The sequence below is a fragment of the Rhincodon typus genome, chromosome 7 (genome assembly GCF_021869965.1).
Source record: "Rhincodon typus isolate 14 chromosome 7, sRhiTyp1.1, whole genome shotgun sequence".
NCBI classification, from domain to species: Eukaryota; Metazoa; Chordata; class Chondrichthyes; order Orectolobiformes; family Rhincodontidae; genus Rhincodon; species Rhincodon typus.
In genome coordinates, this window is record NC_063338.1 from 33,776,911 (window position 1) to 33,789,998 (window position 13,088).

A 13,088-nucleotide genomic window follows, 5' to 3' on the forward strand; every position below is an offset into this window, starting at 1 on the left:
ATGCTGCTTGGCCTGCTGTGTTCATCCAGCTCTACACCTTGTTATCTCAGATTCTCCAGCATCTGCAGTTCCTACTATCTCTGCCTTGTCTTAACTTCATTTTCCTTATGTTAGCTTTATTCTGCTTCAGGTTCCTTGTATTAATCTATCATGTCAGCCTGAACATTCCCTTCTTCCTGCTGGTCCTCAGTTAAATCAGAGTATGGCTTCTTTTCGTAATAATGCGCCTTTCTAATTTAAAGACAGTCCTCAATAGCAGTTTCTCGCTAATCAACAAATTTACTGAACAAAGACCAGAAGCTAGAAGTGTCTCCTTCCCACCCTTTACCAAATCCTTGACTCAGCACTCTTCACTTCTTGCAGAAAACTTTACTTAAAGCACATCTTTCCCAACCCCACCCCTGCATTGAATTCCCTCCTTGATCCAGATGTACTCACATTTCCTCTGTTTCATTCAGGCAAAGTCTCCCTCTCACTGACCATGCCCTCTTTTTGACACACAATAACTTACTGTCTCGTTACACTATTTGGATGCGATTTCCTGAAACACACAGTTACCAACTTACCACACGTCCAGTGGCCCCAGATGGGCCTGGTAAGCCCCTTTCACCTGTAGGTCCCTAAAAGGTTTTGAGAGTAGGAAAACAAAACAGTTAAAACATTTGTGCCCAAACATTATGTCTTATGCAAAATTATTGTGAATAATGTTTGAAGGAATTTAAAGTTCATTGCAAATAAGGTTTAAAGTAGTTTTGATTAATATAAGTTTTAAAAAGGATACATTGGATGAAAGATGTAAACAGTAATACAGATCAGCACAATTCCTTGTGCAGATTTTTTTAACCAGCAAGAGCACATCTCCCAACAGAAGGACATCAATCCTGCTTGGTTAAGAATGAGCGAACACTAGATGGCCAGGGCAAATGTCAGGTTCTTTGAAGGGAGTTTCTACAGGAAACCTGGAAAATTCTGACAAAAATCCAACTTCTTTTAAACTGTAGTCATTGAATCACGAAATGGTGCTCCACAAAATAAACCCATTCAGAGAGCTGTTCAATTCTTTCTCCAATGGGCTAGCAAATTAACAAATTAAAATAGAAACTTATCATTGAGTAAATGTTGCTCCAGTCCTCATGGACCGTAGAACTGCACCCCCATTAGGGAAGCAATTGGAGCTGGTGTAATCCGAGGGTCCCCACACTTCACGCAATGGGCAAAGTCAAGAAGGTGTGCAATTCATGGCAACCTCAGCTGGTATGGGAATTAAACCCATACTGCTGGCATCACTCTGCATCACAAACCAGCTATTCAGCCAACTGAGCTAACCGAGTATCAGTGATTTAATAGCTTATGTTAGATAGATATCAAGATGTGCCCAAAAAGTACATTTTCACTTCAATGGCTCTTACTTCAAAAATACTAAGCAAGCAAAAAGCTATGATATGCTCAAATAAATCAGAATACTTCAAGGAAAGTAACATTTTTGACAAATTCCTCATGAATGAAATAAGATAAATTAACAATTTTTGTTTGAACCGGTTTATACATTGATGAATGACAATGCAGATGTTAATTTTCCCACTTACTGAGGGACCTCTGTCACCTTGTTTACCAGATGGACCAGGCTGACCTGGAGGTCCAGGAAGTCCAGAGCGACCTGGATTTCCACCTGGACCAGGTTCACCGCGATCACCCTGCCAAAACAAAACGACAACAGTCATCATTGACGGGAAAAATTGCCTAACACCGATTTCAAGCTCCTTCGTTAGGTAAATTTGTAATTGCAAGTAACTTGAATTTTCTTCACCCTCACCTTGGGACCAGAAGGTCCAACTTGGCCAGGAGGTCCAGCGGAGCCTGGATTACCCTAAAGTGTAACATAAATTATTTATGAAACAACACAACCAACAAGACTGGGTAGTCTTAATGAATAATGGAAAAACAGATTCCGAGTTGATGGTTGTTCGTAAACTTTCAAATTACTGTTTAGAAACAGATTCTGCACTAAAATATACGTGATACTGTCTTGATAATGTAGTATAATGTATGATATCAATTATTCTATTTAAAGATAAAACATGAATAAAACTACTCACATCTCTGCCAGGTTGACCAGGGGCTCCACTTGTGCCAGGTGGACCAGCTACACCTGAAGGGCCTCGTTCACCGGGACCACCAGGGGGACCCTGTTTGCCAGGTTCACCCTGAATAACACACGGTTTGTACTAATTTGAGCAAACATCCTTATGATTTAGTGTGCCTTCTTGAATGGCATACAACAATATTTTAAAAATCTGAAACGCAAGTCCTTCAGTCAGATCCCCTGAAAAAATATGCGATCCTCAGTAACATAAATTACAGTGCAAAAGGCGGCTATTTAATGATCTCTATCTGGGTGAGCTCTTTTGTGGGAGAAATCCAAAAAAAATCTCATATCTCTCATCTCTACCTTGTGTCCATAGCGGCTTCAAATAATTATCTGTTCTTCTTGAAAAGGAGCAGCTATTTTTGCCTTTTTGTAACGCCATAGGTCAAGACAGAGCCAGGAAGTCACAATTAAGAAAAGTGAGTAGAAAGTTACTGTGAAGAATTATTTAAAAGGATAGAAATGGAGGTATTGAAAAAATGAGCAAGTATTTCAATTTCAACCTCTTAAAAAGTAATGGTAACTATCGTGTCTATAGCTGCTGAGGTAAGAAAAGACAGTGAAGAGACCAGGATCTTCAGGATAAAATAAAGAAACTGAAGTTTCTAGTCTGCTACAAAAACAACTTAAGATTGGTCTAGATGTCACAGAATGTCTAAAAGCTGTGTGGGAGGGAAATCAATGGAGGTTACATGGCTAGAGTTTGATTCACAGCCAAAAACAAAGTCTGATGTACAAATATAATTTAATCAAGTACTGTTGCATTTTCTTTCACTTTCAGATCATGAAAACCCGATATGTCCTATTTTCTGAGGAACTATGTGGTAGATTGCTTATTAATTTGATTATATTGGAGAAATAGCTTCCTCTCTGAGTCCAGAAGCCAGAAATAATCACATGTAAATGTAGATTAAAGACATGAAACCTAAATAAATGTCATGGAAGAAGTTGTACTTACTGATGGTCCTCTTTGACCTGTAGGGCCTGGTCTCCCTATTGAACCAGGTAAACCTACCAAGCCTCGTGTTCCTGCCAAACCCTGAGGGCCTGGTATGCCAGAAAGGCCCTGTTAAGGACAATGTGGGTTAGAAAATAATTTACTTCTATGTGTAATAGTTAAGGCAAAACATTATTAAGACATATCCAATAAACCTATTTTACTAATCAATCTGTTCAGAGATGTTATTACACATCACTGGAGCAGGTGGGACTTGAACCTGGGGCCTCCTTGTCCAGGGGTAGGGTCACTAACACTACACCACAAGAAGGCCCTCATATCCAATGCAGACTCAGATGCTTCACTTGATGCTAATCTCGTTCTCCTAAACAAGTCAAATTTCTCATGTTTCTGATTGTCCCTGATGTTAACAAGAACTAGAGTTTTTTTTTAATTTGTTCACGGAATGATGGCATTGCTGGCCTGGCCAATATTTATTGCTCATTTATTTGCCCAGAGAGCAGTTAAGAGTCAATCACATTGCTATGGGTCTGGGGTCACATGTAGGGTAGGATGGAAGTTTCCCTCCCTAAAGGATATTAGTGAACCAGGTGGGTTTTGCCAACAATCAACAACAGATTCATGGTTATCATTAGACTCTTTAATTCCAAATATTTATTGAATTCAAATTCCACCATCTGATGTGGCAGGATTCGAAACCAGGTCCCCAGAACATTGGCTGGGTCTCTGGGGACCTGGTTTCCAGCGATAATACCACTAAGTCATTGTCTCCCTGTATTATGCTTCATGACGCAATTTTGTCACTACCTACAGTGATATGATGCTGAGGGAAGTTTGACAATGGTCACTGCAAATTTGATTACTCTACATCTAGAATCTGAGCGATCTAACTTACATTTACACAAAATATACTGCAGTAGGCATTAATTCATAGTGAATCCTTTTATTTGTTGTATTTTAGAAATTATCTCCAGTCCAGTATTTCAATCTAATTTTGATAACTAGCACTTTTATTCGTTTTAGGTACCAGATAGGTTACTTACAGGAGGACCGGATTCACCAGGTGAACCCTTCTCACCAGGGTTCCCTGGTGCGCCTGCGTGACCAGGAGGTCCAATTTCACCACGTGGACCCGTTTTGCCAGCTGGACCAGCCAGGCCATTTTTACCGGGGGGGCCTGGAGGGCCAGGAGAACCTGCGCTGCCCTGTTGAAAAAAAGTAAAGGTTAACAGAAAGTCTAAAAGGATATGATCTACATTACCTGGAATTCCTCAGTGGTTGTCCAGTGAGAGATTACAGAAATCTCCAGCAGTCGGAAAGCACAGTTCTGCTATTCTGTCACTGATGTTACAATAGAAGCGTGGAGGAATTGGTGGAAATTCATAATTTATACAGGGATCAAGGAGAACAGAAGAGAATCATAAGGAAGTAGATGAGTCAGTTGGAGGATGCTGTGACAGGCATAGAGTGTGGCCATAGGGCTTGATTAAGGGAGGTCTAAGTCCTGGAGTGAGCAGAACAGAAGGGAAACAGAGAAGAAGAGATGTGTTGTGGGGTGCAAAGTCCTTTTCTGCAGAGAAATAGAAAGTGCCATTGCTTAATAACAAGGAGGAAAGGGAAAGAAGGGTCTTAAACAGCTGAAAATAACAATTGTATTCAACTGCAACAGCAATTGCTTGAATGTAATTATATGTTCTGTTCGAAAACCAATGTAATACAAAACATTCAATATTTGTGAAGAACTGATATTAACTTAAAAAATCAACTAGGAATGATTATTGAAATATTTATGAACTAAAAGATCTCTGCATTCCATTTCCCAGTTCTATATCTGATTTTGGCACAGGAACAAGTTTATTTCAGTATTCATTACCTTATTTCTTAATAAAAATTATTGCAAGAGTACAGCTAGCTTCGATACTCTTTATTAAGTAAAGGTGAGCTGTTACCGATTTCCAACACTGGTTATTTAGCATAAAATAAAAGTTTTCTGGACCGAAGAACTGAATTTACTTATTCATTTTACCCAAAGGTTTTTGATGCTTAGTCATCTAATCAATTAATAATTTTGGAATGTATTTGGAACACGTTGACTATTTAGGTACAACTGATGAATAAGTTAAATAATTATGAACTGATAAAAAATTCTGTACGTGTGATGTGTGAGACTAGCAACACGCAAATTAAACAAAGGGCCTTCTTTATGAGAGCAGGCTTTTGTTACGTAGACTATTTCCATTCATTAAACAGTAAATCATATGAGAACCACTAAAACATTTAGATGTAAGTTTTCACCAAGTTGGAAGAGTTCCACACCTTAGCCAATGGTGCCTGAGCCCAGAATCAGGAACCCCTCCCTGATGTCCATCATTTTTGCCAGCAGAATGGTGTGAGGGTTGGGGCAAGAGTTATTTCACATATTGCAGTTCTTAGGGCAGCAGCACATTCAAAAGTACAGCTGCCTTCAGGCAGAAGTAATTTCTGTTACCGGGATTTCCAAAACATCCACAAACATTCCACAGTTCTTTGGAGAAATAAGGTATCGTTTTGGAGAGGTCCAACTACTCCATTTGAATAAGTCAGGTACCAGTTGGGAGAGTCCAGATATCTCTGTCAGATTGTTAAGTGTAGACATAGTTTGTGTTAAAAGAGGTAAGGCTTGTCGTACTGTAAAGCTGTCAAATCATTTAAATCCTATCATCTTTAAATTTTGGACAGCAAAATACAGCTTGTAGTTGAAAGCAAAAAGTGCTTGCAAGTTTGGTAGATGGTTGTTGACATAATTCTGAGGCAAATCATTAAAGGATTAGCGCTGCTTTTCTACTTCCACAAAGTTCCATTATCACAGTGGGATAAGGTGAGATTGTAAACTTATAATTTGATTGACGATTCCAACTGGCCAGGCTCTCCTTGACATGGAAACATTTGGCTTTATAAAACAGCAAACACTTGAAGTAGTTGAAGGAATTTTAAAACAATCAATGCAAGCTTCTTTTTAATATAGAAAGCCGGTAAGCAATACTTAGAAGTTTACTTTATTTTATCATGCCTCCTGAAATGTTCCTATGATGAATAGTGGGTGAGTTGGCATGGAGGTTTCAAAGGGTGGATAAAAATTGCTGGGCATAAATTGGCACAGGGACTATAAAGGTCGTGGGGATACTTGAAGAGGAGGTCATGGGTCAGCATAGATTGACAGTGAGTAGTATAAGGGCTTACAGAAAAATGAGGGATGTTGGAGGGGTACAGACAGGCATCAGAAGTGAATGAGTGTCTACTGAGTGCAGAGGTGGTAGGAGTTATGGCCACAGGGTGTTTTAATTCTTTATTGTTTTTACTTTAAACTTGAACCAGATGTTAAATCGCTGAGGCCAGTCTTTTCCACAACTCACCTGAAAGGTCAGTAGGCCCTGTGACCATCTCCATACTGTTTCTGGTGTCAGTGAGTGTGATTGTAGATATCACCCACCCTCTGCTGAAACAAAACTTCTGCCATTCAGGACGTTTCTCCATGATTAGGGGAAATTTTCTGACTCTGTGCATTTGACTCAGAAGGAAACATTTGGCCCAGTCCTACTGGGGATAAAACTTTCTTGAAAATCACCTGGGAATCTCAAATTTTCATTTAAAAAAAAGTTATTCATTTTGTCATATTATATTTTAGGTTTTTCACCATTAATATAATTATTTCATTGTATATTAGTCATTTCAAATTTAAGATATTTCATCTATACATAGAGAGGCAAGAATGCTTCAACATTTTGGCATGTTGTCTGCTGAGCTATACCCTGCCTCTGAAAAACTGTGAGACAAGATTATAGATCCTCAAACATGAGCAAAGTATCTATATAGTGATTTTTATACTACCTATTGATATGCTCTGAACAATAGGGAAAATAATGTATTTAAGAGCAAACAATCAAAGGTAAAAATCATTATAGACATTGGTCAGAAAAATATGAAATGTTTCAAGACCTGTACAAAATATAGATTAATGTAACAAGAGAACACATTCACACTGACATGAGTGTAAATATAAGCACTACTTACTGCTGGTCCAATTGCACCAATTGGGCCTGGGCCGCCAGGAAAACCAGAAGGACCCTATAAAAGAGACAATCTCAATTGGACAATTCTCAAAGCTGCTTATGTAACATACAGTCCAGTTCTCATAAACCACATCTTTCTTTTATGTGAAATTTGAAAATGACATTTTAGAATGCGTTAGAAGATAATGTAGAGCTAGTAAACAATTACATTTTAACAATGGCGTCACACATAGCATTTAGAAATTATGATGTCCATTGTGGTACCAACTTTCACTGTCCTTGATCTAAAATATAAACCAAGGAAAAACCCGAAAATGACAGACAGATCTACTAGATTTAAGGCTCTTTCAAGAGTAAGAATATCTTCAACAAATGAATGATAATGTTGATAGTTTTGTGGAAATAATTAATTCTATTCTGACTTCACAACAAATAAATTTAGTAATCTCAACATATCTGAAAGGTTAAGGTCATTTCTAAGAACAGAGATACTATTAAATTGTGCTGTCTTTATTTACATGATCCTTTTGAAGAACAATATGATGAATGCAACATTCAATCAATCAATGGTGCTACATTCTCCTGATATTTTATGAGGTCACTATTTGACACTCATGCACTAAAATAATATTATTAAGGGGTCACCTTAATAGACTTAGACTGTAATTTTGGAACACATTCTAAATTGGACAAACGGTAGCCAAAAGGATTCAAGTGCATACTAAATACTCCAGGAACTTAATTCCTTTAACATTTTTCTCAGAAGCAATAGCGCATTCCCTTTTAATTCAAGGCAATTTTTATGAATTACAATGGCAGAATCTTCCCAGCCCTGAATGATGTGGGATATGGTGAGAAATTTAGGAAAACTGGGTGAGATGTCAAGTGAGGGTCTTCTCGATGTCAAAACTGAAATGTCCCATTTTCCAAATAAGTGCTGGACGTCAAGATGAAATCTTGCTAGCGAATGCAAGAGGCCTGTTAATAGGGGTTATCTTTCATTGCCAGTCTTGTTATTACTTAATCTCACCTCATTAATATGCAGTCTCTCACTCTACACCCCCAACAGATAGAAATTAGGTGCCAAAAATTCCTGCCATGAAAGTCAGAGCGGGTACTTGTCAACTACTAGTTCACTGCCTGGCTCCATTTTGGGCACCCAGCACCAACATCTCAGGGCATGCTCCAGGTTAATGACCACAGGCCTCCCACATCCATATACTTTGGCATATGACACACACCAGCCTCCTCACCTCATCATGGCACATTTCTATTCTATTTGGGCAACGGCACGGTAGCTCAGTGGTTAGCACTGCTGCCTCACAGTGCCAAGGACCTGGGTTTAACTCCAGCCTTGCGCACCTGTCTGTGTGGAATTTGTACATTCTCCCTGTGTTTGCGTGGGTTTCCTCCGGGTGCTCCGATTTCCTCCCACAGTCCAAAGATGTGCAGTTTAGGTGGATTGGCCATGCTAAATTTCCCATTGTGTCTGTGGATGAGCCATGGGAAATGCAAGCTTACAGGGATAGGGTAGCAGGATAGGGTCAGTGTGGACTTGATTTGCCAAGTGGCCTGCTTCCACACTGTAGGGATTCTGTGATGGATTGACACTTTGGCAATTCAATGGTGTGCTTTGGAACAAATTGCAATGTTGCCTAAAGAAAACTTTGCACGCAGGGACAGGCACCCAGCTTATGGAGAGGACTAGACTGCATCTCCGGGCTACTGGTTTATTCTCTTAGTACTTACATACTTTGTGACTACGGTGATAAATCAAACATTCAGGATCAAATGGGGAGCAGAATCGATAGGTTGAACGGTCTAATTCTGTTACTATATCTTTTGGTGATGTTCACAGCATTCTTGCCCTGCATTCTGCCACTTTGCCCTGAATTCTGCACCTTAAAGGCTTACAGTACTTTTGTCATGCTTTACTGTTTAACGCAGACAAAGCTGGATGCTTGTCAGCAGTCAAGGGGCTGGACACATTGTTCTATGGCACTGTGCTATGTCAATCTCACACCTACAGCATCGACCTGTACCCTATGCTGCAAACATACTGCAGGTGTTTCAACCAAATGGTCACTTCTCAACCAGTCCTCAGTGAAAAGCAAAACAGGGGCTGCCATCTGTCAGGGGTTCCTGTCACATTCAATGAAGGGCAGCATCCATTCTCAGGCTAAGGGTTTGAAAATGGTCAAGCGTCCATTTGGGGTGAATACTAAATAAAAACTGAAAGAACTGTGGATGCTTTAAATCAGAAACAAAGACAGAAATTGCTGGAAAAGCTCAGCAGGTCTGGCAGCATCTGTGAAGAGAAATCAGAGTTAACCTTTCGGGTCTGGCGACCCTTCCTCAGAACTGATGGTAGCTAAGAACATGTTGGTTTTTGTGCAGAAGATAGGGTGTGGGTCAGGGGTAGGAGTAAACAATAGGTTGGGAAACAGCCCAAAGAGAGAGAAGAACAGTCGGACAGACAAAGGAGTCGATACTATCTGGTTAAGAGGGTGAATAGCTGTTAATGCAGACTGTTAGTGGCTAACAATGGGTGGTGTATAATATCTGACTATGTGATAACAAGGCCTGGTCTGTTGGGCTGGGGGCTAGGACACAGGAGAGTTCAAGTCCTAAAGTTATTGAACTCGATATTGAGTCCAGAAGTCTGATGGGTCCCGAAGAAGAAAATGAGAAGCTGTTTTTCCAGCTAATGCTGAACTTCGCTGGAGCACTGCAACAAACCTGACACAGAGAGGTTGGCCAGCTATTAGGATGGTGTATTGAAGTGGCAGGCAACTGGAAGCTCAGGGTCAATTTTGCAAGCAGAACATAGATGTTCTGCGAAGCGGTCACCCAGTCTACACTTTGTTTTCCTTCTGTAGAGGAGACCACACTGTGAGCAGCGAATGCAATAGACTAGATCATATACACTGCAGGTAAAGTGCTGCTTCACCTCGAAGGTATGTTTGGGCCTTTGGATACTGAAGGGGGAGGAAGTAAATGGACAGGTGTTACACCTGTGGTGGTTGCATGGCAAGGTGCCGTGGGGCTGTGGGGTTGTTCGGAGTTAAGAAAGAGTGGACAAGGGTGTCCCAGAAGGAACGGTCCCTGCAGAAGGTGCACAAAGGAAGGTGGATACAGAATCAAGCCTACTGCATTTGCTGCTCACGATGTGATCTCCTCTACGTTGGGGAAATGAAGTGTAGACTGGGTGACTGCTTCACAGAACATCTATATTCTATCCGCAAAAATGATCCTAAGCTTCCAGCTGCCTGCTCCTTTAACATACCACCCTTCTTCCTGGCCAACATCTCTGTCTCAGGCTTACTGCAATGCTTTAGCGAAGCTCAGCGTAAACTGAAAGAATAACGAATCATTTTCTGCTTGGGGACCCTTCAGCCTTCTGAATTCAATATAAAGTTCAGTAACTTTAAGGCTTGAACTCTCCTGTGTTCTAGCCCCCAACTCTACATACCAGGCCTTGTCATCACAAAGTCTGCTATTACACACAACCCATTGTCAACCACTAACAGTCTCCATTAATAGTTATTCACCCTCCTAGCCAGATCGCTATCCACTCCTTTATCTGTCTAACTGTTCTTCTCTCTCTTTGGGCTCTATCCCCACCTATCGTTTACTCCTTATCCCTCCCCCGACCTTATCTTCTGCATTTTCCTATCTACCATCAATTCTGAGGAAGGGTCATCGGACTCAAAACATTAACTCTAATTTCTCTTCACAGAAGCTGCCAGACCTGCTGAGCTTTTCCAGCAATTTCTGTTTTTGTCTCCATTTGGGGTGGTCAGGTGTCAGGCATCTGTACCTCTGCAGTCTGGGCAGTGGCCTCGGTCAGTTCCATAGGTACTTTGCAACCAGTCTGAGGTTTCATGGATAATAGGAACTGCAGATGCTGGAGAATCTGAGATAACAAGGTGTAGAGCTGGATGAACACAGCAGGTCAAGCAGCATCAGAGGAGCAGGAAAGCTGACGTTTCGGGCCTAGACCCTTTTTCAGAAATGCCTTTTTGCTCATCTGATGCTGCTTGGCCTGCTGTGTTCATCCAGCTCTACACCTTGTTATCTGAGGTTTCATGGATTGTCAGTCAGGGAGCTGCACACAGATCAGTGAAGGGTCTGGTCAGTACTCAACTGGGGCTGACCCCTCAAGTTGGTCAGGGTATTGGGCCACGGTCAATACTGGTGGTCAGCAGAATGAAAATCAAGGTGAATTATCGTGGAAACAGGGAACTTCATTTATGAGGAGAGATTGTACAAATTAGGCCTGTTTTCTTTGGAATTTAGAAGGTTAAGGAGCAAACTGATCAAAGTCTGTAAAGACTAAGAGGAATTGGGCCATGTCATCAATTATAATTGTTGAACAACAACATGTAAGGACCAGTTCCTGGGTCGCAGCATCTGAACTGGTATGTTCCTGAGCTTTAAAACAGTACCAGTGGCATGGACAGCTCTAAGCTCTGGCAGTGCATCTGCCTCTCGTACAATGTGATTCAACAAGGAGGCTGCTTTGCATCCCAGGTTCATAATTAATGATAATCTTTGTGTGAGAAAAGTTCCTTTGAGCCATGGCAAACTCAGCACCATGATGCTCACTTGATCAAACAGTCTTACTGAGAATTTCAATAGAAGATGGTTTTGGGGTATGGGCCCAGCAAGCTCCTGCTGAGCCACTTTGCTACCTACTGCCAGTTAAGTGTTGATCACACTCAGAGCATGAGTCGGCTGTTGGATCCCACGAGTATTCTCCACCCATTCAATGAGATCACAGTGGATCTGTACCTTCATTACTGTTGTCCACCTTAGTCCAAATACTTTAATTCAGTCATACAACAAAAATCAGTCTCAATATTTATATTTGAATTCAATCTAGCCTCAACAACACTTTTCAGGAGATGCACACTTTGAAAAACACAAATCTAACATGATAAATCCTAATGTGTGGTCCAGTCTAGTTCTTCCTGCAGATCTGAGGGGGGGAATATTGTTAAAACTGATTAGATTTTAAAGAAAGTTGAACAGGATCTTAAATTGTGATGAAACATTTTGTATACGCAGTGCTGAGAAGCAAAGCTGTGGAATGGGCACTGTATTCTTGTAGATTAACTATATAAATGAGTGGCTGATCATTATTTCAAAAAGCAAATACAATACTTTTGCGGGACATTGACTTCAGTAAGGTGGTAGTAAATATGAATATCAGCTGAGTTGTTGTTAAATAGTAATTCCGATACTCACAGGAGGCCCTGCCGAGCCACGTTCACCTTTTTCTCCTTTGCTCCCAGGAAGACCCTATAATAACAGAAAAAACTGAACTGATTCAATTTATTTAAGTCAATTTTCTGAGAAATCAAAACACAATTGATCATACACGATCACGATTATAAATGTCTGTCTACTTAAAAAATATATTTTATTCATAAATATCTATAAGTATATAGAACAGGTACAAAAGAGTTCTTTATAAACTTTGCAGAAAATATAGTGAAATTTTGGCATTCTTCATAAGAGCTACAATCCAGTTGCAACAAAAACAGCATTTTCTAAACATGAAAGGAAACTATTTACATTCCCATTAAGGCTACAAGGGTATTGTGAAATGTAACACTTTCATTACATTTTGGCAGAACTAAATTTTTTCTTATTTTTCATAAAAATCAATCAAATGTACACACTGAATTCTCAATCGTGAACACTCTTTGCAGAAAGAGAAACAAATAAGACATTAGAATTTTGACATTTCTCAGAGTTTCTCTGCAGTTGCGAAATCAAAGGCATTTTCTCATGCAGGAAACTATTTATATTCATTCTGAGGCAACGAGAGGGTCTGACAATTGAATGGACCCTCACTTTACTTTGGCACAAAGACCTTAGACAGTAGTCTTTCCCCAGGCTTTAGTGCATCCTGCAGTACGTTTACCAT

The 13,088-nt window shown here is 40.2% G+C and overlaps 1 protein-coding gene across 1 annotated transcript in view; it reads right to left on the reverse strand.

Moving 5' to 3' along the window:
* Positions 1-13,088, reverse strand: part of LOC109933362 (collagen alpha-1(II) chain-like) — a 161,142-nt gene that overhangs the window by 24,851 nt on the left and 123,203 nt on the right. Inside the window, exons 36-43 of the mRNA XM_048598746.1 lie at positions 12,404-12,457; positions 7,155-7,208; positions 4,148-4,309; positions 3,105-3,212; positions 2,097-2,204; positions 1,814-1,867; positions 1,587-1,694; positions 567-620 (exon numbers count right to left, since the gene is read on the reverse strand). Of these exons, the coding sequence (XP_048454703.1) occupies positions 567-620; positions 1,587-1,694; positions 1,814-1,867; positions 2,097-2,204; positions 3,105-3,212; positions 4,148-4,309; positions 7,155-7,208; positions 12,404-12,457 (702 nt within the window). The remainder of the gene's footprint in view (positions 1-566; positions 621-1,586; positions 1,695-1,813; positions 1,868-2,096; positions 2,205-3,104; positions 3,213-4,147; positions 4,310-7,154; positions 7,209-12,403; positions 12,458-13,088) is intronic.